The sequence below is a fragment of the Macrobrachium nipponense genome, chromosome 37 (assembly GCF_015104395.2).
Source record: "Macrobrachium nipponense isolate FS-2020 chromosome 37, ASM1510439v2, whole genome shotgun sequence".
Taxonomy (NCBI): domain Eukaryota; kingdom Metazoa; phylum Arthropoda; class Malacostraca; order Decapoda; family Palaemonidae; genus Macrobrachium; species Macrobrachium nipponense.
Window position 1 is genome coordinate 14634331 of NC_061097.1, and position 26278 is coordinate 14660608.

Sequence of the window (26278 nt, forward strand, 5' to 3'; positions counted from 1 at the left end):
ACCAAAATGGCAGGAAGGAAGAATTATTTAATAACTCCTCGTCCTTACCTCATTTCACTACCTTAAGTCCAGGAAGTCAATGCAGAAGTTATCCAATGTATATGTAATCATTACATACGTTAACGCTGCAAACAGCATTGGTTATAAAATCCCATGTTCGGACTCTGGTATATATTAAATATTTATTTGTCCCAGAGAAAACAGAAATCAAATGTCAAAATAGCAAAGATTCTTTAAGATTTCGGCTGATGAACAATGCCCTTTTTGGTCGCACACCTAAGTTTAAAATCTCAGAATTGCTTGGTCCGGTAGTAGAGTATTAACAAAACGTAGTGACAATGTTTCTAGAAACATCTCATCATCTGTATTGATATAGCTAACACATAAAAATGATTTATTTGAATTTAGGCCTATTTGATCTTGTCCCCATTCTTCACAGGATGTTTGAAGTCGGTGTAAAATGATCTGTAGCTTGTGTGAGTGTGTGTTTAAGTGTGTCACTCATTATCAATAGCAAAAATACGACTTTCCCAGTGGTAATGAGTTATACATAAATGTCTTGTCACTGTTATCATAATAACATATGTGTATATATATGTATAGATATCTTCTTTCCCACCGTTATCCCTACATTAAAGAGTCGGTTGCCTGATGCTTCTTCTCCACTGCCTTCTATCAAACGCATCATCATGCATGGTTTATTGTTTGGCGAAGGGGTTTTTACGACAGCATGCCATTGCTGTCATCAACCACAGTTATTGGTGGTGGGCCTCACCTTTTGACTAAAAAGTCCACCTGCAAGGTAGTAGTTTCGACAGTTATTGGCAGTGGGTCTAGCCTTTTACTAAAAAGTAAGCCTGCAAGGCAGCAGCTGTCCTTTTAGTCGCCTTTTACAACACTCAGGACCTACGGTGGTGGTATTCTTGCACCACTACCACTGGGTCCTATGTGTGTATATATACATACACACAAATATATACATACATAATACATACATACATACATATTTTCGTATGTATAACTGAATCACGAAAATTTGGAATGTGATGAATTATATAAATAAAGGCAAAAGCCACGAAGGAGAGTGAAACGAAGGGGTACTGCGAGACCCTTCGACTCAGTGTCGTTTACTTAGCAGACTTATACAAGTATGAAGATAAGTTTACAAAGAAAGGTCGTATAAATGACAGATATGGCTTATAAAGGAAAGTGTGTACCTAGAATCCAACACACCTGGAGAATTAGTAACCTGCCCAAAACTGAAGTACATTTTTAAAGGTTTACAAAAGGTTAAACGTCCAACTGATCAGAAGTGAGAATAAGACAATTAAGAGATTATACAGGGCAGTGACCGACAAAACACAAAATTTCATTTTGGTAAACAATAAAACCTTTTTCGCTTGGTAAACTTACTCAGAAAAAATATATTAAACCTACATATACAAAGAAATTATCCATAAGGTAACTAATTTGTAATTAAGCCTGTGATCTTTCTTGAACACTTATACAAGGGTCCAGATGATACAAGTCAGAGCTAATATTAAAAGTATCTGATCCCTTTTATATATATATATATATATATATATATATATATATATATATATATATATGTGTGTGTGTGTGTGTGTGTGTGTGTTTTACAGGCAGATAGCGAAATGCAATTTGGGACATTTGATCCCCTAGGAGCTAGCACTAAACACGGAAAACAGTGAGTCCACCTACACTGTTTCGCTGTGTTTTAGTACTATTTATATTATAGTCCCTGGGTTTGGTGTCAAATGTCTCTACGCGCATTTCGCTATCTGCCTGAAATTTCAGGCAGTTCGTGAAATGCCTTTTTCTGCTATCTTCCTGTAATATATATATATATATATATATATCTATATATATATATATATATATATATATATATACATACATATATATGTAAATAAATAAAGTTTTTTTTGCCACGAAGGAAAAAAACGAAAAAGCGAGTTAGCCGAGTACTTTCGGTCCTATTCGGACCCTTTACTGAGGCATAATATTAGCATATATATACATATATATGTGTATATATATATATATATATATATATGTATATATGTATATATAAATATATATATATATATATATCCACACACACACACACACACACCATATATATATATATATATATATATATATATATATATATATATATTAATTCCGAGGTAGAGCGAATTAGATATTAAGGACATTGTATATATATATATACACACACACACACACACACATATATATAATATATATATATATATATATATATATATATATATATATATATATATGTATATATATATATATATATATATATATATATATATGAATCATGTATGTATATATGTGTGTATGTATATAGTATACATATATACTACGTACATGCATACATACACATTCACACACACGTAAAGAAGGAAAAATTCATGTAATAAAAATTATGAGCAAAAGCATTAGAATGCATCCAAAATTCTATAGTGTAGAATGTTCTCATAAATCTGTGGTTCGTCTAACACTAGACTTGATTCAACTTCTGTCCATAACTCATTGAAAATGCTTTCGAAGTGACACTTATAAACATACTAAAACGTCATTTGCTGAACAATGGTACTGCTGTGGCTTACCGGTAAACTATTAATATTGATGGATTATTTTTTTTTTCTATTTTCAAATGAACCAAGCCCAGGTGGAGCAAAGAAATGCTCCAGTATTCATTGGCTGTATAATCCATATTCGAAGACCACAGGGGACGTTTAATCTACAAACAACCAACATATTCCTAACCTCGCATCACCAACTGTGATACTGTATTGCCACGCCAACGCATATACCTGATAATTGTCATTTAATTCTTTTTTCATGATTCCAGACAGCACGATTTTTTTTCATCATCTCGGTCGCCAGAAACCAACCATTGAAGCGTATCAAGTGTTGCCTTCATAACTAACCTCATTCATTTTTATATAATAATTAGTTGAAAGCTGTCTTGCATAATGATTATTAAAAATGGAGACCTTGAACCATCCAATCACTGTCAAGTGCTGGAGGCAAAGTAAAAAATTTAAGAAAAAAAAGTCAAGTCCAGAGAGAGTACAAAATATGGAGGCAGACATTTGCCAAGGCACAGTCCATTGCAGTGGTTCGGGAAGTGAAGTTTGTGTCTGAGGGAATCTTCAGTAAGAAACAATGGTTAGTTCCTTTCATTGTTATATTAGATCATTTGACTTTTGAGTCCCTTCTAAGCAATAGATGGAATGAATGGTTTTGATAGCCCTTGATGAGCCGGATATATCAATCCTGTTTTTCACTGATGTTCTGTTTTCGAGCAATAGATATGTTGCATGAGATGTTCTACTGAACATCTTCGTTTGCAGACACAAGATACGATTTTGAAATAGAATTTCTGTTTTTGAATGATGAACATCTCATGCAATGCAAAAACCGGGTCATTTAACAAAATGTGTTTAAAGAGATGAACAGGATGAATGTGTTTGACTGTAAAGTATTCTTTAGGTAATTTATGAAATAAGTATTTTGACTAGTTAACACTGGAAAGTATAGAAATGTTTTTAACTATAAAGCGGATCGTGCTTATTATTCTCAGCCAATTTTTGGCAAAATACGTTTTGAAAACTGAGGCCTTAGGCAGAATAGACGTTTATGGCTGGTAGATACTTTCTGGTCAACAGACAATTGCATGCATTTGGCAGCTTAATTAACCGTCTCTGAAGTAGATACTAAAAACCAAAGTTTACTTCTATAGATATGATACATTTGCCGAATGTATCATATCTATAGGAGACACATTTCTAAATGACCATTGTTTGACTAGGAATTTTAAGATTAGTTTTAAGAGACAGTGACAGGAATGCTTTTCTTCTTAGAAACGAAAGTCCAGGTAAATAATGAAGGTACCCTCAATTCCCTGGCACCTTGATAAAAAATAGATAGAAAAGCAAATTAATTGAAACCAAGTGATATCCATCCATAACTATCATAGCTGAACTAGAATATCTATTTTTCTGAAAATATTTTGGTCTTTTGTTGAAATTCATTTGAGCTCTGAAAAGATTAATTAGGTTGTTAAATGTAAGTAATTGGCATAGTTTTATTTGAGAAAATGGACTAAGATATAACATCCTACATTCTATAGCTTTTCTTTCACCTTAAAAGATAATCAATTTTCTCTTTACTTAAAAACTATGTTGGCCCTCTTTTTACAGAAGTCATTCCTGGTGTTAGCTGGAGCAGCCTTCTTGATTTCCTTGGCTGATGCAGGAGGGTTTGGTGGGGGCCGAGGAGGTGGGGGAGGAGGAGGAGGAGGAGGAGGAGGAGGAGGAGGAGGAGGAGGAGGAGGAGGAGGAGGAGGCAGTTTTGGGCATGGAGGTGGAGGCTACGGTCAAGGAGGCAATGCTGGTGGTAATGGGGGTGGTGCAGGAGGTGGAAGCTATGCCCAAGGAGGTGGAGCAGGATCAGGAGTAGGGGGCGGTTATAGCCAAGGTAATGGAGCAGGAGTAGGAGGAGTAGGGGGTTATGGACAAAACAGTGGAGCTGGATCAGGAGGAGCAGGAAGTTATGGTCAAGGTGGTGGAGCAGGCACTGGAGGTCAAGTTGGGGGAACGTCCAGCCAGTTCTTTAATCTTGAAGGACCTACAGGAGGCGCTGGAAGTGGTAATGGAGGTAATGGTTATAGTGGTAACCAGGGAAGCGGTGGACTTGGAAGTGGCCAAGGAGGCTATGGTGGTAACCAGGGTGGCAGTGGATTTGGAGGTGGCCAAGGAAGCTTTGGGGGAAATCAGGGTGGAAGTGGATTTGGAGGTGGCCAAGGAAGCTATGGTGGTAACCAGGGTGGAAGCGGACTTGGAAGTGGCCAAGGAGGCTATGGGGGAAACCAGGGTGGCAGTGGGGAATTTTGGAAGTGGGCCAATGGCAAGCTTTGGGGGAAATATCAGGGTGGAAGGTGGCGCTTTTTGGAGGGGGTTGGCCTAAGGAAGAGCTATGGTGGTAAACCACGGGTGGAAGCGGACTTGGTGTGTGGCCAAGGAGGCTATGGGGGAAACCAGGGTGGCAGTGGATTTGGAGGTGGCCAAGGAAGCTATGGGGGAAACCAGGGTGGTAGTGGATTAGGAGGTGGCCAAGGAAGCTATGGTGGTAACCAGGGTGGAAGTGGGTTTGGAGGTGGCCAAGGAAGCTTTGGGGGAAATAAGGGTGGAAGTGGATTTGGAGGTGGCCAAGGAAGCTATGGTGGTAACCAGGGTGGAAGTGGATTAGGAGGTGGCCAAGGAAGCTATGGTGGTAACCAGGGTGGTAGTGGATTTGGAGGTGGCCAAGGAAGCTATAGGGTGGAACCGTGGTAGTGGAGGTGGCCAAGGAGGGCTTTATGGGGGAAATCCAGGGTGGTAGTGGAGGATGGCCAATAGTAATGGGGGGAAACCAGGGTGGTAGTGGATTTGGAGGTGGTCAAGGAAGCTATAGTGGTAATCTTGGCAACAGTGGATTTGGGAGTGGCTTTGGAGGCAGCCAAGGGAGCAGTGGTTACAGCAATGGACAGATAGGAGGTGGAACTGGAGGAGGCTACAGTGGTAACCAGGGCGGCAGTGGTTATGGCAGTGGCCAGGGCAACAACGGATTTGGAGGTGGCTTCGGAGGCAACAAAGGCAGTGGAGGCTCCGGTAATGGAGGAAGTGGCTACGGAGGTGGCCAAGGAAATGGAAGTTATTAATGTATTATGATGTTTCTGATAAGGTATGCAAATGCCAATTAAAGAAGCTCTTTGACTGGTAAATGTGAAGTAGATTCATTTTGGAGACTTTGGTTAGATTTTGGACCTTAAATCTTTCATAAGCAACAGTTATTTATTATAATTCAAGGTTCTAATTAATACTGTATGAAACTATAACAATAAAAGGGAAACATTATCAGCTGATCGTATTATTATTTACTCTAATGGAAGCAATCTAGTTACCTATTTATATGCCAGAATAATGTAAGGAAATATTTTTAAGATGTCTCTGATTAGAAATCTTACAACTGGCCTAAACATACAAGAAAGATCAAGAAACTGTTCTGTTCTCAAGTGGCTAATTTCGTCTTTTCCTCCAGCACTTACTAGATTGCACAATCTTCTTTATTATAAATTCTGGAACGAGGTAAACTACAGAACTATTAAAGGCTGCACTTGGAGGTGGTCATTGTTTTCTTTAACAACTTGTGGGACCAACTCTTAAAGATACATTGAGTGGAAAAACCACCTTTACATGGTTTCTTAATATTTGATATTGAAAAATATCAGAAGACTATAAAGTAATGGATATGATTAGACCTTTTACGTCGGTTTTTCGCTACTTAAGATTTCTTACAGTATGTGGAAACTTAGGATGGTAAGTCATCATGTCTATATGTTTTATCATTAATTACCTAGAGTTTGGCATTTCGAAACTCATTCTTTTTTTAGGACACTTTAAGTAAGTTCATGAAGAGGGTATTCTGCTGATTTTAGCGAGTAAGTTTGAAGTTTGATGTACTATATGATTGTTTCTTAGTAGTAAGGCTTGATCTTTGGAGGCTTTCTTTTCAGGAATATTCTCAACACACTCTAGTATAGAGCCCCTCTGTCTTGTTGGGGGCTAACAATATGATCATGGAGGGACTAACACACAAAACAGTGTTTATGTCACTAATTTACTTTGCATTCGAATATTTTTAGTTGATATAAAAAGTTCTGAAAGTGGATGATTTTTTAACAATACTAAAAACAGAACTAAGATATAAATGAACTGAGAAATAAGATACAAGAAAAGAATTTGTGAAAGGATGTTAAGTGACTACAGTAAGTTTTGTTTTCCTTATTCGGAAAATCCACTTCTAGATGGTTGGTGTTCGTTCCCTTTCCGTTAGAAAAAAAACTGTCTTCAGAGAATGCTCAGCGTCCTCCATAGCGGGATCCACCACCAGCTGATCCTCCCTGGCTCCCGTGTCCAGAAGATGCTCCCCCGGATGATCCTCCATGGCCTCCGCTACCAGAAGAGCCGCTTCCTGAGTAGCCTCCTATGCCGGAGGACCCACCTCCGGAGGGGCCTCCGTGCCCTCCGCCACTAGAAGATCCGCCTTCAGAGGACCCTTTGTATCCTCCATTACTAGACGATCCACCCTTGTTGCTCGGAGGAGTGTAGCCACTGCCCAAAGAACGGTGATGACGTTTACCATGTCCACCATGACCACGTTTACCATGACCATGTTTATGTCTTGGTAGGGCCTGGCTGCTGATCACCAGCAGGCAAACCAACAAGACCATCACGGAGTATTTCTGTAAGGAGAAGGAGGAGGAGGAGGAATATTATGAATGCGAGAAATGAGGCCGTAAGACTGACGAATGCTTGCTCGCGCCTTGTCTAGTATTCCAAGCAGGAAGTGAAAAGGGAAAGTACTCGTGATGGAAATATTAATGAATTACAAAATAAAATTAAAATTGTTTTGCAGGAACAAATCAGTCATTCTCTGATGCATCGATCAGTGGCTGTTTTTTTTCCATCTAATTCAAAGCTTTGGAAAACCTTTTCTGCTTCTGTTTTTGTCTTCTTTTATGGCTTATTAGGGTTTGGCCATACTAGGCCATTTGGTGGCGCGTTTCAGTGGACATCGAATTTACGATAACCATCCTATTGTTCTACAGGGAATTAGGCTCCTTATAACTCAGTTGTATTACAGTATACTGAACTATATTTTTCATTGCAGACAGCTACAAACACAATTTGGTAAGCAAATAAGTATGTATAACCTATATTCTCATACTAACAAATCACAAGTGGTTCTGACTGATATCTTATTGTTCAGTCAGCACATTAGCGAACCAGTTTTTATAAACAAAGTAAAGCATGAGAGATTGATAAGCATCAGATATATCGTCTTATATCGGTAACCTTTGGAAACGATACGAATAAGCCAAACCATCAGTAAAGACATACTCACCATGGTTGTGTGTTCTCAAAGCAAGTGGACGTCAAACGCTGATGCTCCAGCGGTCAGACGCAGATATTTATATAGTAAATGAGAAGGCAGAAACCTTGTTTGGAAAATATAAATTAATGTTTTTTTTCTCAAACCTCCTTCGTCACTCTTGTACAGTAATGCTTCTCAGTTCGATGACTGTCATTCAAAATGGCTATAAATAACAAACAACAGTTGGTGGGACTTTTTTCTTCAAGACTATATACGCGCAAATAACTTTCTGCATTGCTGGGCAAAACGGATAATTACTGTTTGACTCTGTTACCGAGGAACAAGAGTTCAACGATCTTACAAAGCATTTTTGTTTATTTTTGACGGTGGTCATACTTTTCATTGTTTATAGACATATGTATATGATCGCAAAATCATGGAATTAATTAGAACTTGATAGCAATGTACACATTAAAAAAATTTCAGTGTAGCACGAAAGTCCACATGCCTGAGAATATCATAATATTGAACTTGAACATGTAGAATAACCTACGAAAGTACTTGTTCCAAGTCCAGATGTTCACTTGCCCTCTTGCGTGGATTTTATGATAAAAATAGATGTATATACTACAAAAGCATTTTTTTGTACTTCTAGGAGAATGGCAAATCTTATAATTGCTTATATGTTAACTTTTTTGTATAAGTATACAATCAAGCAAGAATACGTAAGTGGGTATTCATTAGATCTTTGTAGGTAACGTACGTGTAAACAGGTCCATTTGCACATTAAACTCACACAATACTAAATAGTGTGAGATAAAACATGAAGGAATAAACGCATCAGGGTGCAATTAATCAATTCAAAAGGTATTCTCAGCTGGTAATCTTCACCCTATGAAATACAGGTAGGAAAACGAGACAGGAGGGAACTGGAACCTGCTGGAAATGCAGTAATGATTGTCATTGCCAAATACCCTGTATAATCCGGTAACAGACGCATTTCTGAAACATTCTGGTAATCTGACAAGTCTTGAAATCATGAAAGCACCAAGGACGGCAGTCATGGCTACAGGGTTATTCATTATTATTACTATTTCGGCACAAGGAACAAGCCCACCAAAGGGGCCATTGACTCGAAATTCAAGCTTCCAAAGAATGTTGGTTTCAACCTCCCACAACAGACCCCACACTGTAGGAGGCACTGATCATGATACAGAGTCAGTGATTTTTTATCGCCCTGGGGGAGACGCGAACTTGCGACATCTGAGTGGCATTCCACGACACTAACCACTATCCCTGATGCCAGCGAGAACCCTGACCCTTAAACAAACGCGGCAGATTGGTAGGGCGAGTCATTGAAAGGAGTAGACAGAGTACCTCTGCGATTTGGACTAATAACCTAAACGTTACAAACGTAATTTCGGTCTGTAGTTAAGCTGATGAAAGGAACGCAGACTTACAAGGGTAAGATGAGTTTTAAGCTATATTTCGAGAAATGACTGGTTATTCGGTCATACCTGCACTTTGATTTTGTTTTACTTCGTTATCCATCCAAGTGTCGAGGAGCCTTGGCGGCCTCTCAGAGGTCAGTGCATTCATACATTAACCTTTACTCCCGCTGACACCTTACTCGAATTTGGGTCACTTTTAGAGCAAATATCCGTCCTGGTATGAGGCCAACTTAATTTAAACCTGCCGGCCATAGTCTTAGGTGTTGAACTGGTCGTACAGACACATATATAGGATCAAGATATTCTCTTATGTGATTTTAAACCATTTCACTAATATGGTGCGTAGGAGAGGTTAGTTGGATACAAAGATTACTTGACCCAAATCAGCTATGGGCGATTTTTAAAGGACAATCTCCTGTAATGCCCTTTCCTATTTTTTCCCATATTTTTTTTCCTGAAAACGCACTTCAGACAGGCTAATAGGAAAGGAAAAGATGTTTGATTCGAAAATAAAGCTAGACTTTTATGAGAAGCATAAATGTTCGAGAGGGTAAAGTTTTATAGAAATTTGGCATTATGGAAATTGAAAGTTAAACAAGAAAGTCATGCACAGAAGATATTTCAAATACCGTTAACAGTAAACAACCTAAGACGGTAACCCCGCCTCCTTATAGCCGAAGGCAGAGGTTCCTAACGTGGGGTACATGTGGCCCCAGTGGTAAATTTGAACTCTTTAGGGGGTAAACTGGATATGAAAGAATAGCCAGTATGTTGAGATTGCACAATATCATGGTTTTATTTATTTTTTTTTTTTTTAGTAAGCAAAGCTTTTACTAAAGTCATATCAAGAGTAAGGTGAATAACACTTGTTTTCACTATTACGGAACTTCCCTCGGCGCTGTCACCTGTACCTGTACCTAGCCTGAAAAGATGTGTTGCATCATAATACTTAAAATTATGAATTAAGTGAGGCTCGTGATCTTAGTTTATTGATGTTATGAATAATCATAAAAAAGATATGTATATGATGCATCAAAATATTTGATAAATGATCTACTTATTATACTGAAGTTATGATCATTAATAGTCTTATGGAGCCTACGCAAACAGATTTCAAAATAAAATTCCATCTTTTTTCTTTTTCATCCTCAATTTTAAGGGGTACACAGGATTCTATAAAAAGGCCCCAGGGGTGCAGAAGAACAAAAAGTTTGGGAACCCCTGGCCTAAGGGGTAGAAGGAAAATGTTATATCATCCAGAAAACGCAATTTTTCCTTCACCATCTGACGATTCTCAAAGAGCATGAAGCAATTACGAAGAATGGGAAAGGCGGCGTTCTATTTATTCCTATGAAGGCCTTTTTGTTACATTTTTTTTTAAGATTCTTAACTTTACTAATTATTTTTTACTATCTAATAATCTACATACAATATTTACAATAGTTCTTTACAATTAAAATAGGATGGCTAGGTTCTATTAAATATAAATGACAATACTATAATGAATTAGATTCTTAAAAAAAATCTCAAAGGTATTCGTAATCTTATTGTCATTATCAAACATTAATTTTATATAAATTTTGTATTGCCTCTACTTCATTCTTACACGGTCTTTTATATTTTCAGGCAATAAATTTATGTTTCTGCATGACCACATAGTTCTAATATAAGAACATACATATATTCTTGATTCGAAGATCTTTACAGTTTAAATCAAAATATAAAACCACAAATAGCCTCAATTCTACTGAAGAACCAATCAAATATAGGTCTGCTTCTCTTGCAAATACAAAATAAATGAATTGTACTTTCCATCATATTACACTGATCGCATAAATTATTTCCAGACAGATTTCACGTGTAAAATCTTTGTTTTGTCATTAATACAACATGTAAATACTTATATATTGGATCTTTATCAAAAGCACAATTGAATTTACTCTCAAGAAAATTTAGCCATATTAGTTTCATGTTAATAAGGGGATATCTTGATTCAACAGTAATTGTTACTTTTTTAAATGGTGCAATATCTTATTGGGAATTATTGGAAACATAGGACAGACTATACATGTATCTACTCCGTCCAAAATAATACTATAATAAGGGCTTGGATGGTTACCTACTTATTTCTCTGGGTATCAGAAAAGAGTTGATTAATAATGCGAAGGCTTTAGTGACACAGTCAAACATACTCAAACCTCCTTTCCTGTTTTTCCTATTCATAGTAGTTCTTTTCGCTGGTTCATATCTACCATTCCATAAATATTCGAAACATATCTTCTCTATCAAGTTCCCGTAACTATGGCTTAAAGGATATATGTGACTTCTCCAGGGAACTGAGCAGTATTGATCTTCATTAATGATTTTTCCCAAAGCTATAAGTTTCATTCTTTTAGCTTGTAATTTTGCAATGATCTTATAGTCTACAAAGAGTAGAGAAATTGCCCTCCAATTTTTCAAATCTTTCTCATCACCATCCTTCTTTATAAGTGTAATTATACCCTTATATTGAGAACCCCTGATTTCATAGTTCTTAATATAAAATGAACTAATCCAGTAAAATAATCACCTATACTGTCCCACTTCGCTATATAAAATTTAACTGAGAGCCCATCAATATCTGGGGTTCGATTCTTTGCACATTTTTGCATTGTACGAAATATTTCTTTCTTAGCAAACTCCTATTCTTTTAATTCCCTATCAGGATCCCTATCAGCAGTTTACTTTCTACATATTCTAAAAGTTTTGTTTGTTTGTCTTGATCTCCTATATCACAAGAGTTCAAATCTGAGTAAACTTGCATACAAGACTTTCGGATAGCTGGAAAGGACCGTAATTCAGTTCACCACTTACATCCCTCACACAAGTCATCATTTTCTTAACTTGCCTTTCTCGTTGCCTACTAATTAAGTATTTTGACGTTTTCTCGCCACACTGTATGTCTTTTAATCTTGTTCTTATCTTAATACCTTCGTTCAGTTCGTCCCTTATTGTCTGAATTCTACATTTAATTCTCTTTATTTCTACCCTATCAGGGTTCCCTGTTTGGTGAACAGTTCCATGTAAGGAGCGTAGTCTGTTTTCAAGAATATTCAACATATTATATCTCATTTTCTGTCGCATACTACCCACTTTGCTATATAATTCCTTAACTTAATCTTTACTAGTTTCTCTCGCCATTCAAGCATATAATTGTAATTACCTCTCTCTCTTTTCCATTTTATCCAAAGGTCTTCAAAATCCTCCTTGACTCCTGAATCTTCAAGAAGGGAAACATTAAGTTTCCAATATGATTTTCCATATCGTAACACATTATCTAAGTTAACATCACCTAAAAAACAAGAGTGATCAGAAAATGATACTGCTACTGTTTTTTAATATCTAACATTTGCAAATTAATTCAGCCATGTACGTATATTCTATCTAATCTTGCAGCGTACATTTCCTCATTAATGTATAGTCAGGATATTTTTTTTATGATATTATGTACATCTTTCAGTTTCAAAACACTGAATATTTGCTATAGCGTACTTGAAAAATTTATACGTTTTGGTTCAGAAGAATCTCTGTTACTGATAATACAATTCCAATCAGCTCCATCGTTTTGCATAAGAGGAATCATAACTTCCTCACAAAATTCTCCTTTTTCACCCTGCCGCAGATGGTGCATAAATACACATAAAATTAATCTCTTCCCTTGAATGTTTACGCCAATGATACTTTATAAGTGCTTTTTATTTTAAAATTTAATTTCTTATGTATTATTATTGCAGTTCCACCCTTAATATTTTGGTCGGATTCGGAGCAACGTCATAATAATTTAACAAATAGGTAATATTGCTCCAAGTCTTTATATTATATTCTTGTAACAAAATTATATCAATATTATCATAAATAAGAAAAGTATTCAAGCTCATCTTTTCGTGTACATCTGTTAGGAGTTCCAATACGAATGAAAATTATTATTTAGGGGTATTACATGTCGATTTACTAGGTATTTTGGGGTTCATACTTTATATTTCATGCATTGGTATTTCTGTTTTTCCCTTTATTGTATTTACTTTTTTTTGTTACTGCTTTAGCATTGCGACTTAGAAATAAATTGTTTTCCTTCGTATGTACCACTTTCAATTCCTCTGGTTACATGGGAATCGTCTGATTCTGTATCATCAATATCATCCATGCATTCAGAATCAGAAGGAATTGCATCTTCTAAATTTAATCTCTCCTTGGTAACGGTAGTATTTTCGGCAATCGAGATCTGAATTGCATCCAAACCTTCCTCTTGGACCGTGTCATCCTCGCAGTCTTCTTCTGCCATATTCAGATACAATCTCTTTTTCCGCGTCACCATAGACATGCAAGTCAACATTAGTTATACCTTTCTCTAATTCATCTTTGTAGTGGTTTCATATTAATACTTCATTATCCGTATTACCCGTTTGGTCATCGTCCACTGCGGTATATTCATCCATTCCACTTATACTAAGTTGCACCTTATTATCTACTCATCATCAGCTATGTCGTTGTTGTCCTTTTCATTATTTTCTACTAGTAATTCACAATTATTAGTACTGTTTTCTTCACTTGCATTACCTTTTTCGGTATTTTTCACACTCTCCCCAATCCAGTTACTTGCACCAAATTCAGCTCTGTCATACATCGTTCCCTTGTTTCCTTCGTCTACAATCTTATCGGAACCATCATTATTTCTTCTCCACGCTTTGTCTTTGGGTCTACAGATGAAGTAGGGTCGTTTGCGGGTTTCGAGTTAAAGGAGGAAAGTTTCCAGTATTTACCCTATAAACTTTATTTCTAATTAATGTTACAATCAGTTACAATACTGCATCTAATGCATGTACGTATTTGCCCCTTGTAAATGAAACAACATTGAGATTCCTCTGTAGATAAATGAGGAGGGAATTAGTTTCTCCAGCTTCGTCAATGCAGTCCTGTTTCCTGTCATTATTTCCTTCAAGATCAAAATACGCGTATTTCTGTCTGAAATCGTACATTATACACTATCAGACCATACACTTCGAGAATATTTGACAGTGTTGTATTTTGCATTTCAAATGGACATTCTTTACTGTCACGATAGTTTTAGTACTACTCAGAGTAATCATTTGAACGTTTACTCTCCTTTCATCCACAGAAATTATACGTTCACTATAGTTCATAACTTTTTCGAATGTTTTATCTGACGTATCTTCTAGTTTAATAACTATTTTACTTCTTGTCTACGTACTTGGAGTTTACTTATTATTTCGAGTGTGTCATCTACACTAGCTATCTCTTGCCCAAGATAAAGAATACCAAAGGTAAGAGTGCGTTTGAATAAGTCACCCATTTGAGTGACATAGGAGGTGCTTATAATCAGTTTATTTCTGGTGGTACTACTGTGGTGCCACGGTAACATGAGATGTCACCATGGCAACCGTGAACCCGTTGACAAGTGTTCCTTTTCTCAGAATGGCTCTGATTTCAGAAATTTAACTACAAAGCCACAATGCACCATATCACTGTCACAATTCTCTAGTTTTACATATCTCCGAGATACACAAACTTCCTATAGCAATATCGACAAGTTCTCCCTCGTCAAAAATATCTTTGAAATATGGAAATAAGGACGGAGCAAAACATAACCGGATTACTAGTCTAAAGTCCAATGTTACCCTTTCCAAAAATGTACTTGAGACATGCTAATGGAAGAGATGATTGACCCGAAAATAAAGCTGTAGTACTTGTATGAAAAGTGGAGATCGGGTAAAGTTTTACATAAATTTGGCATTATGGAAACTGAAAATTAAATAAGAAAGGACCGTAAACAAGATAAGACGGTAACTGTCCAAATTTTCAACGTAACGGCAATTTGGCCATCTCCCATCTCTAAGCGAGCTGGAAGGTCGGAGATATGTTACATTGCATTTCTTAACAGAAAGTGTATGTCTCTTAATTAGTGTTCATAAACGCAGTGGTAATTTTACGCAATTCCCATTTTATTTTGTGTACTTTTATATTTTTCCTTCATCAAAACTAAGTAACTTTTGTGTTGGCGCCAAAATCATGTATGTTGGCGCTAAAATCATGCGCGCGCGCGCCAATTTCATGTGCTACTTGTCTGCCAAACTACGATTAATCCATGCTTATCTGCTGATCCTAGATTCTAATCTTGCATACACGTACTTGTATGACGGTCCCATCCTTTGCCCTTTAATCATACAAAGTCACACGCCATACTCACTTGATATCTGCCATTTTTCATGTTGCAACTGTCGTACACTACGGGATTAAAAGCAGGTGGAAGCGTCATCACATCTCTCTCTTCTCTTCTTGGACCATCAGATAAGGTGTTCAATTACTTACTATGAGTACATTGTCCCCGGGATGGGCCCGTGTTATCATACTAGACTAGTGATAATGGCAGGCATGTGATGATTCGGATTTGCATTTCCCTTTCGTTCATTGCTAACAATTCCTCTGACATTTACTTTTATTAGTAATTAGTTGCATTTCCATTTAATGTTAATTTGTTACAATAATTTCAAAATCGTAGTAGCTTTTCATAAGTGCCTTCAGTTAAGCATTTTTAATTACTTTGTCCTCATAACTATACAACTAAGACTGTGCTTTGAACCGGGTATCCTTTAATACTAGGCAATTGAGATACATATCTATATTAACTCTTAAATTGAGTTCCTCATGAGAAAAGTCCTACATGTGCTAAAGTATATTATCTATATTACTATTGGGAGACGAGTTAAGCTAAGAAGCTTGGCTTTACAAGAGTTCGAAAATCTACACAGTAACATCGTCTCCTATAGCCTAAGGGGTAAAAGGAAAATACTATAGCATCCAGAAAACGCAATTTTTTCTTCACTATCTAACGGTTCTCAAAGAGCATGAAGCAATTACGAGAAAGGGAAAGGTGTTGTTCGTTCTATTTATTCTTACGAAGGTCTTTCGTGTTCAAATTGCTATATAACGGGTCCTTAGCAGATCTTCAGCACACTTCTTTCATATCTTCGCAAACTGAAGTAGATGACCACAGTTTCTGTGGCGCCCATCAACGGAGCTTTATAAATATTTCTTGATACCTAAAGATTTAAACAATGGTAAGTGCTGCACCTTATAAGATTTACATTTATGATTTTGTCATTGCAGTTTAAGGAGGTATACTGGATAATTTAGGTAGTTTTATTTCTTTTCATTTATTTATTTTACTGTGAATAGACCTAGTTTAGAATGGCTACCCAAACCAATCTAGGTTGCCTCAGGACAGGTGTGTGCTAATGAATTTCTTAAATAATGACAGTTACTTCCCTTCAAAAGGTACAAATTTATTTACTCAGTAATACAAAAAGAGGAATAAGATTACACCTTATCAAAGGAATGATATGAACATTCGCTGACGGTAATACGTACAATTCTGCATATTGGATTACTTTCCGACACTTTTTATTACTTTAAAAAGTACATAATAATTTTCATTTTACTGTGAAAGGCTAGGAAAGGGTAGAATACCAACATCTTTTAAGAAGACTATATCTGTATCTAGTTATGATCATTTAGGTCAACTGAATTATTGCTATTTATTTTATATTATAATAGAAAGTGAAAGTAAATAGCTAAAAAATTACTTCCCACTCTTTCCCCATGAAAACACACTCATTGACTCTTATTTTCACCCACATACTATTCGTTCCCTAACTCAATCAGGTAACAGCACTATTCCAACTAACCAAACCTTGCTCTCATAAGCACTTTTCATGTCCTTTTCAGAGATTTGGTGCATTTACTCTCCTAATTTGCCTCCTGGTCGTCAGCAGCTTGGCCTTCCCAGATCACAGGCATAAACATGGTCATGGTAGAAGAGGTCATGGCAGGCATGGAAAGAGACACCACCGTTCCCTAGGAAGTAGCTACCTGCCTCCAAGTACTGGAGGGCACGGCAGCTCTTCTGGAGGTGGTGGGCCATCTGGCAGTGGAGGATACGGAGGATCTTCCGGGGGTGGGTCATCTGGTAGTGGAGGATACGGAGGGTCTTCCATGGGTGGGTCATCTGGTGGTGGAGGATATGGAGGGTCTTCCGGGGGTGGGTCATCTGGCGGTGGTTCATCTGGCGGTGGAGGATATGGAGGGTCTTCCGGGGGTGGGTCATCTGGCGGTGGTTCATCTGGCGGTGGAGGATATGGAGGGTCTTCCGGGGGTGGGTCATCTGGCGGTGGTTCATCTGGCGGTGGAGGATACGGAGGGTCTTCCATGGGTGGGTCATCTGGTGGTGGAGGATATGGAGGGTCTTCCGGGGGTGGGTCATCTGGCGGTAGTTCATCTGGTGGTGGAGGATATGGAGGATCTTCCGGGGGTGGGTCATCTGGCAGTGGAGGATACGGAGGGTCTTCCATGGGTGGGTCATCTGGTGGTGGAGGATATGGAGGGTCTTCCGGGGGTGGGTCATCTGGCGGTGGCTCATCTGGCAGTGGAGGATACGGGAGGGTCTTCCGGGGGTGGGTCATCTGGCAGTGGAGGATACGGAGGGTTCTTCCATGGGCTGGATGGGGTAATATGGTGGTGGAGGATATGGAGGGTCTTAATACGGGGGTGGGTCATTTTCATGGCCCGGTGGATTCATCTGGCAGGGAGGATACGGAGGGTCTTCCGGGGGGTCATCTGGCGGGGGTAGTTCTGGTGGTGGAGGTACGGAGGTCTCCGGGGGCTTTCTGGTGGATCTGGCAGTGGGAGGACGGGGGATCTTCCGGGGGTGGAGGTTCCTCTGGAGGCGGATCATCTGGCAGTGGAGGATACGGAGGATCTTCCGGGGGTGGGTCATCTGGCGGTGGTTCATCTGGCAGTGGAGGATACGGGGGATCTTCCGGGGGTGGGTCATCTAGTGGTGGAGGATATGGAGGTTCCTCTGGAGGTGGTTCATCTGGCAGTGGAGGATTCGGAGGATCTTCTGGGGGTGGGTCATCTGGTGGTGGAGGATATGGAGGTTCTTCTGGAGGCGGTTCATCTGGCAGTGGTGGGCAAGGTTATGGAAAATAACTTCAAAGTGTTTGTATATTCAGTGTTGATGCTCTTTTCAATATTGTAAAAAAATTAATCTTATTAATTTATTATTATATTAAGATTTCTGACAGATAAGATCTGTCTTTATCAGTATTGAAAGAACGGCTTCGCCGTCCTTCCCAGACTTAATTTGATTCCTGATCATGTAATAAAAGATGACAGTTTGAGTTTATTTCACTGATATATCCCATAAATACATGTTACTATATACGTAGACAACCGGTTGTTAGATGATAAAATAATCACATCTTTCTAATATCTTTATTGATAACACTGATACAGATCGATTTTCCGAGGTATTGTAGCTTATCAGCAATGGATGTTGAGATTTCCATGACCAAAGCTAAAATAATTCCAAGGAGGATTCTAAAATGCTTGTAAAAACGGGTAAATATTGTCTTCTTTAACTGATGAATTGCTTGCACAAAATCATTAGAAACTTCTCTCGTATGTAGCCTATCTGCCTCTCCATTCTTGGGGTTTAATGCAGTAAATTCTGGCATCCAGAGTAGAAATAGAATTATAGAAACAAGGGAGGTAGTAGGAGGTATGAAAGATGATGACTGTTAATGGATGCAAAGGTATGAATGTATGAGGATTGTGGATCAGTGAGCTATCACTCCTTTATGAAAACGAAGTGTGGATGTTCCACATTATTGTTAGAGAAAACTGGATGAATTATCTATAATGAAGTTTGTGCCCTGTAAGAAGGATTTAAAGAGTACGAAATTTGAAGACTCGAGATAATACAACAGGGAAAAGATGGAGCTAACGAGGACTAAAACAGAAAATGCGTTTTGACCCTTTTAATCAAAGAGCCACTAAGACAACCACTCCCTAATCCCACAAAGTTCTTTTTTCCCAAATAAATTTATATTTTAAATAAATGGAATATACATTTTTCACAAAATGTATGTTACATTTGTATGTAAGAGCCTTAACCACCTATCCGCTGTCTAGATTCACCATATGTTTGTTAAAAAATTTGAAATCAGAAACTATCCTTTTCCCTAAGATCTGGCCCAAAAATAGTAGCAAGGAGGTCGAAGTAGTAGACAACAGTAGTAGAACGTTACTATGCACCTCGAACAGATCAGCATCCACTTGGAACAGGAACATTTATGTATAAAAAAAATGGACCATGTATTCTATTTTCTTTGTGATCATGAAGCAGAACTAAAAATTCTTGAATACAAACATGAGGATTATGGACAATGACGGGCAGATGGACACGCTCCACCAAAGACCCATTATGCATCTATTGACATAAGATAAAAAATTTAGATATCTGCTAGTGAGACAACTGTGGCGGTATCAACAGGATTGTAAAAATGCACTGGGCTAAATACTCTGTCCCCCAAGGCTTGCTGGAAAGTTGGAGGCAAACACCTATCAGAGAATGAGGTGTATAGTAGAAAGGCATATACTTACACATACACACGCACATTATATATATATATATATATATATATATATATATATTATATATATATATATATATATACATACATATATAGATATATATATATATATATATATATATATATATATATATATATATATTCTTATGCATAACTTCCTCTCAGTAACTGTGTAATTTTATGAAGTGTCTATAATATGTTCAGATTCCTTATGAATATCAAAGTTAGCTTAGAGTTAATATGTATATGTAATGTATGTTTAGAATTCTCAAAAGTATAAGTTCAAGTGAAGTAAGAATGTAGAATAAAAAGAGAAAGAGATATGCTTTGTTCGCAAAAGCGGATGTATCATTCGTCACTTGAAGCTGCATGAACCAGTTTTTTTTTTTTATTGTAGAATCTGTCCTGTATGAGACCCAACGTTTGTGTTGATTTATGTCCAGAACGGTATGTGAAAATTGCGCAATGTTGCATAAGACCGTTCTAGAGCTTTCTATGAAGCGATATCTTTCATTTCATTTTAGTAATTAGAGAGTCTTTTGTTATGAAACTGTTTAACATTGCTGATAAATTAACTCTTATCTCTCTCGATTTGTCAAAAGCGTGTTGTGCGTCTCGATCAACTACCATAATTCAAATACGAGTCGCCCCACACAGCGCATGAGAGAGGGTGGCGTCAGGTGCATTACCGGACTGGACGCGCAAGGAACAATTTAAACAAAACGTTTTGTTTTTAGCCGCAGTTGGACGTGCGTCTCCGAGCTGGGGGTCCACATGAAGGAAGAATTTGGGGTAGACCTAACAGCCTGCCTTTGAACCACCTGCCCGACTTTGAGTTATAATCAAATGTGATGATTTGTGGTTATGATAAAGGATTCAAGTAGCTTTTTTTTATTGTATTGTAATGGATACATTTATGTAAATACCTTTGTTTCAGAAGTTACTGTATCAAGTGTTCAGTTCTCACACAATCTACGCATATGAATTTTTTATTGAATTAAATAAAGTGCAATTTTACAAATTTCGCAATCAGTAATCCTTCCCTCAGAGTTACTACAAGTCTCTCTTCTGTTGATATTGATCTTCTGTAATTGGTATCAAATTTTGATATACGAGATATAATGCCCCCGTGAATTAACTCAAAGGTTTTTGGCGACATCCGACAATATTAAAAAATCTTGTCTGGATGCTGTCGTAACTTATGAAAGAGTGTTGCATATTCTCACTCTTTCCTGGTTGTAAATTAATGTCACAAGTCCAGATTTTCCTAATGCAACGCCTCTAATTTGCTTGACAGCAACGAGTCTTAGAGCAAAACCTCGCGTGCTCCCTTCATGACGGGAAGTGCTGCTGAAATTTGAACTGTCCGTCTTGTAACCGTCACTTGTTTGTCTGGTTGGGCTACACACGCAGAACACGGACACGCTTATAGACGGACGAGGCTGCTTTGGCAGTGTAGGGCGCGCTCGACGGATTCGGTGGGGCCTTACTAAAAGCCTAAGTGTTTGTGACGTCACTCACGTAAATGAACAACTCTCGATGCTTGCAACCGTATTTAGATAATCATATCTTTCATGTTAAGATGATTTTATATTTTGAAACCGTGTAATATTAAAGATTATTTATAGCTGAATCCCAATTTCTTCCTATTTATTAGTTTTGAAGAGAATTTTTAAGATTAAATGAGTGCCTAGGTACCACAACGTTTTGAAGTCGCTCAGTCGTTTTGGGGTGAGATACCCTGTTTGGTCAGTAGATCCATAGAAGAGAGATCATTAGTAGACTAATAACTGTGCGGTACAGAGATCTAAAGGTCTCTCTCTCTCTCTCTCTCTCTCTCTCTCTCTCTCTCTCTCTCTCTCTCTCTTGTACGAGAGATATTTGATTGTAATGTAAAGATTTTACTTAGGGGTCACTCCGAACTTTTAGATTTATTTAATTTCTTAAAAGCATAGTGTTTGTTAGTGGAATCTGAACAGAGTTGTAAAAGTGTATCGTAACAGAGCCTTTTCGAGTGTTTGGTGAAACATGTATCTTCAACTGGTACCAAGGAAAAGTATTATTACAAGTTTTAAGAGCACTTAAAAAACATATTTACAGTGGTTTGGTGAATTTATTCCAATTTTTTCACATTTTGGTGTTGGTGAGTTTTTGTGCATTTATACAGTTTTTTGAAGCGTGTGCATTTTTTTTTATATATATTCTGTGCAATACCATTTTTTCGTTTTTTCTCATTTTGGTGGTGGTTTAGTGTTCTTGTACATTGTGTATTTTGTTTTGCATTCACAATTTGTTTGATTAAATTGACTGTTTCCTATTGATTTAACAGTGCATATTTGATTTAATTTAACACTTATGAATTAATTTGCATTTGCTTAGATTTCTTTTCAAGTACTAATTATTGCTAATCGGTTTGAAATTTACCTAAATAACCTAATTTCTTGATTAATTACCTTTCTTGATAAATTGATTTTGACTTAATTTTGTTTAATGAATAATTCAAGAATTAATTAAACTTTGTGTTGTTTTCAAGTAATAGTAAATTTCCCTAAAATTGTGAATTTCACTTATAAATTTTGAGTATAAATTTTTTTTTGTATTCAAATTTTTATAACAGTGTTTCATTTATTGATCACCAGTAATAAGATTTTATTTAGGTAGAAGTGTAGAGTGGTAATTGTACTGTTTTTCTTCAATTTTATTGAAGTGAGTTAGAATCAGGGAAATACATAGACTTTTAAATTTGTTGTTGGAGTGATGCCCTTTTATTAATTTAATCTCATATAAGAATACCTCACACTTGTTTTAATGAACTTAGTCTGATTTCTCGCATGATTGATAAGTTTTTAAGGGATTACTGTTGCCTTTAGAGTAATCAGTCGTATTTTATCTGTGATGAAGATTCAGGTGTCTGGCTGTTGTGAGGTAACAATTTTTTTTATTGGTAGGTGTAATGACCAGATATTTGGACGCTTCGTCACAATATATATATATATATATATATATATATATATATATATATATATATATATATATGTGTGTGTGTGTGTGTGTGTGTGTGTGTGTGTGTGTATAATATTTCTATGGAATAAAGAATACGAAATGAGGTATAATAAACTCGCAGAGTTTATTTACTACATAAGTTACAAAGGGAAGGGAAGGGGATATGGGATTGAAACCTACCCTATTATCTAAGTTGGGTCAAATGATGACACATGCCAGATTTGGTCTAAATCGGTCAAGCAGTTCGGATTTGTATAGCACACTAACACACAAATATAAAACCATACAAACATTCACTTTTATTTGGAAGGTTTATATATATATATATTATATATATATATCTATATATATTATATATATATAATATATATATATATATATTATATATATATGCTGTTTACATCAGCACTAAGGCGACGTTCAAAGCTTGTCCGTTGTTTTTTATTTTAATAACGTTTTATTTCATAGGAGCTGAGAAGGGCAAGAAAGCCCAACACTTGAGGGACACACGCGCGCGCGCGTGCCAAGTACCTTCGCATTATACTCCTAAATAATGCATTTTATCGAAAACATTACCATATACGAAATTAAAGTAGATTAAATTACCTTTCTAATTATATGTGATAATGTATATTTTGTGGTATTACCATAGCACCTGTGATTCCACAAAGGTTGATGAGAGTTAAAACCCTGAAAATGCAATTTTTTTTCCTAATTTTGTTCTAATAACAGCTTCACTGCACTATTAATACATAACATTGTCTCTATAAATTGTCTGTATAATGGTGTATAATAATGTATATTTTAGTCAATTTGTGGAGGTGGTACTGCACGGTTTTGAAAATGTTCCCAGTGAAATTGATATGAATAAGATGATAGTCATTTTGACAAAAGCGAATTCTTAGGTTAGAATTCGTCTCATTTGCTTTGGCCCGACCTGACCCGGCCGTAACATTTTTTTTCCAAACTCTGAAAAATTAAAAAGGCGTTTTCACGAAAAAATACTTTTTTCTTCGTAGATGAAGAAATTGTATACGCAGTGGTGTACGTATACTAATGTATATTGCACCCGATTAGTAGGCTGTGCATTATATATCTGGCGAAATTCGGAAGATTGTTCCATATGAAACTCTGAAAATGCCCGATTTTGCACATTTGCTGAAACCGACTGGAGTTTCAGTTTCATATGTAACCTTCTTCCGAATTTCATCAGATGAACAATTCACAACCTACTAATTGGGTACAATATACATGAGTATACACCGCTGTGTATACAATTTATTCATCTACGAAGGAAAAAGTTGTTGCATTTTTTATTTGATAAAAAACGTTGAGGCCCGATCAGGTCGGTCGAAAGCAAATGAGACGATTTCTAACCTAAGAATTCGCTATGGTCAAAATGACTATCATATTTTTCATATCAAATTATTAATATTTCAAGTGCGGAAGACATTTTCATTCATCTCAAATATCGCAGGTAAAAGTAGCGCACTTTTGGAACTTCATTGGGGCCATTTTCAAAAACCGTCAGTACCACCTCCACATATTGAGTAAAATGTATATCATTATATACCATTATAAAAATTTTTTGCAGGGTTTTAACACCAACATTTTTCGATTCATAGGTGTTATACTAATCCCACAAGTATACATCATTATATATCATTAGAAAAGTAATTTGATCTGCTTTAATTTTGTATATAATAATGTCTTTGATAAAATGCATTCTCTAAGAGTATAACGCGAAAATGTAAAAAAAAAAAAAAAAAAAAAAAATGCGATTTCGGGGATTTTTGCCCCCCTAAAATTTTTTTTAGGGGCCTCGGACGTTGTGGGGGGGGGGGCGGCGGGGTAATACTAGGGACCTATCAGAACACATTGGTAAAGGAAATATTTGGTTACAAATTTTTTTCCGGTTCGACCCTTAGATTCCCTTCCTATGTGGAGTTTAATTGGGAACCCTTTTCGAACCTTACCACCTTCACAAATTGAATAAGATATATATATATATATATATATATATATATATATATATATATATATATATATATATATATAACCATACACCATTATTTAGAAAATGTTATATTTTGATAGTGCAACGAAAATTATTTCAGAAAATGCTTTATCAAAAAGTTAAAAGACGAAATTCGAAAAAAATGCATTTTCAGGGTTTTAAGATCAACCTTTGTTGAGTCATAGGTACTATACTAATAAGGCAAAGTATGCATCATTATATATCATTAGAAAGGTAATTGTATCTAATTTAATTTCGTATATAATAGTGTTCTCGATAAAATACATTATTTATGAGTATAACGAGAAAATGTTAAAAAATCGCGATTTCATGGGGATTTAGCTCCCTAAAATTTTGCTAAGGGCCCGGGTCGTTAGGAATTTTTTTGGTAATACGAGGGACGTATCAGAACACATTGGCGAAGGAATTATTTGGTTACAACTTTTTATCCTTGTTCGGCCAGTTTTGATGCTAAAATTCCCTTACTAATTATTACCATGGGAACAAACAAGATCACGCAGCGTTGGACACCGACCACTCAGGTTATGTGTCGTAGACGTGTCAAGAACACAGCTGCCTGATAAACACTAAATCGGCAGCTAGGTTCTTGAGATGTTTACGACACATGATCTGAGTGGTCGGTGTCCAACGCTGCGTGATCTTGCGTGTTCCCATGCTAATAATTAGTAATGGAATTTTGGCATCATAACAGGCCGAACTGGGAAGAAAAATTGTAACTAAATAATTCCTTCACCAATTTTTTCTGATAGGTCCCTAGTATTAAAATAAACAAAAACAAAACAACGTCCGGGTCCTCTAGCTGATTTTTCTTTTACATTTTCTCGTTATTCTCCTAAACGATGCATTTATTGAGAACATTATTATATTTCAAATTGATAGTTCCTCGCTGGACGAGTGGTTTTCGCGCTCGGCTGCCAATCCGGTGGTCCGAAGTTCGATTCCCGGCTCTGCCAACGCGGAATCAGAAGAGTTTATTTCTGGTGATAGCAGTTCATTTCTCGATATAGTATGGTTCGGATCCCACAATAAGCCGTAGGTCCTGTCGCTAGGTGACCAATTGGTTCCTAGTCACGTAAAAATAGCTAATCCTTCGGGTCAGCCCTAGGAGAGCTGTTAATCAGCTCGGTGGTCTGGTAAAACTAAGATATACTTAACTTAATTTCTATCGGGTCAGCCCTAGGGAGAAGCTGTTTATCACTCGGGTGGTCTGGTAAAACTAAGATATACTTAACTTAATTTCAAACTGAAGTAAATACATTTACCTTTGTAACCGCCTCAGTGGCGTGGTTGGTATGGTGTTTGCTTCCCACCTCGGTGGTCGCGGGTTCAATTCTCGGCCG

The 26278-nt window shown here is 36.9% G+C and overlaps 2 protein-coding genes across 2 annotated transcripts; both read left to right on the forward strand.

Annotated features, from left to right (window-relative positions):
• The first annotated feature begins 730 nt into the window (after window positions 1-730).
• LOC135209296 (uncharacterized) lies at window positions 731-5920 on the forward strand. The gene is made up of 4 exons (XM_064242002.1): window positions 731-802; window positions 4242-4896; window positions 5065-5340; window positions 5475-5920. The coding sequence occupies exons 1-4, from the start codon at window positions 731-733 to the stop codon at window positions 5738-5740; spliced, it is 1269 nt and encodes a 422-aa protein (XP_064098072.1). The 3' UTR covers window positions 5741-5920.
• Window positions 5921-16412: 10492 nt separating this feature from the next.
• LOC135209297 (uncharacterized) lies at window positions 16413-18452 on the forward strand. The gene is made up of 2 exons (XM_064242003.1): window positions 16413-16522; window positions 17190-18452. Exons 1-2 carry the CDS (start codon window positions 16520-16522, stop codon window positions 18450-18452), a joined length of 1266 nt encoding a protein of 421 aa, XP_064098073.1. The 5' UTR covers window positions 16413-16519.
• The last annotated feature ends 7826 nt before the right edge of the window (window positions 18453-26278 follow it).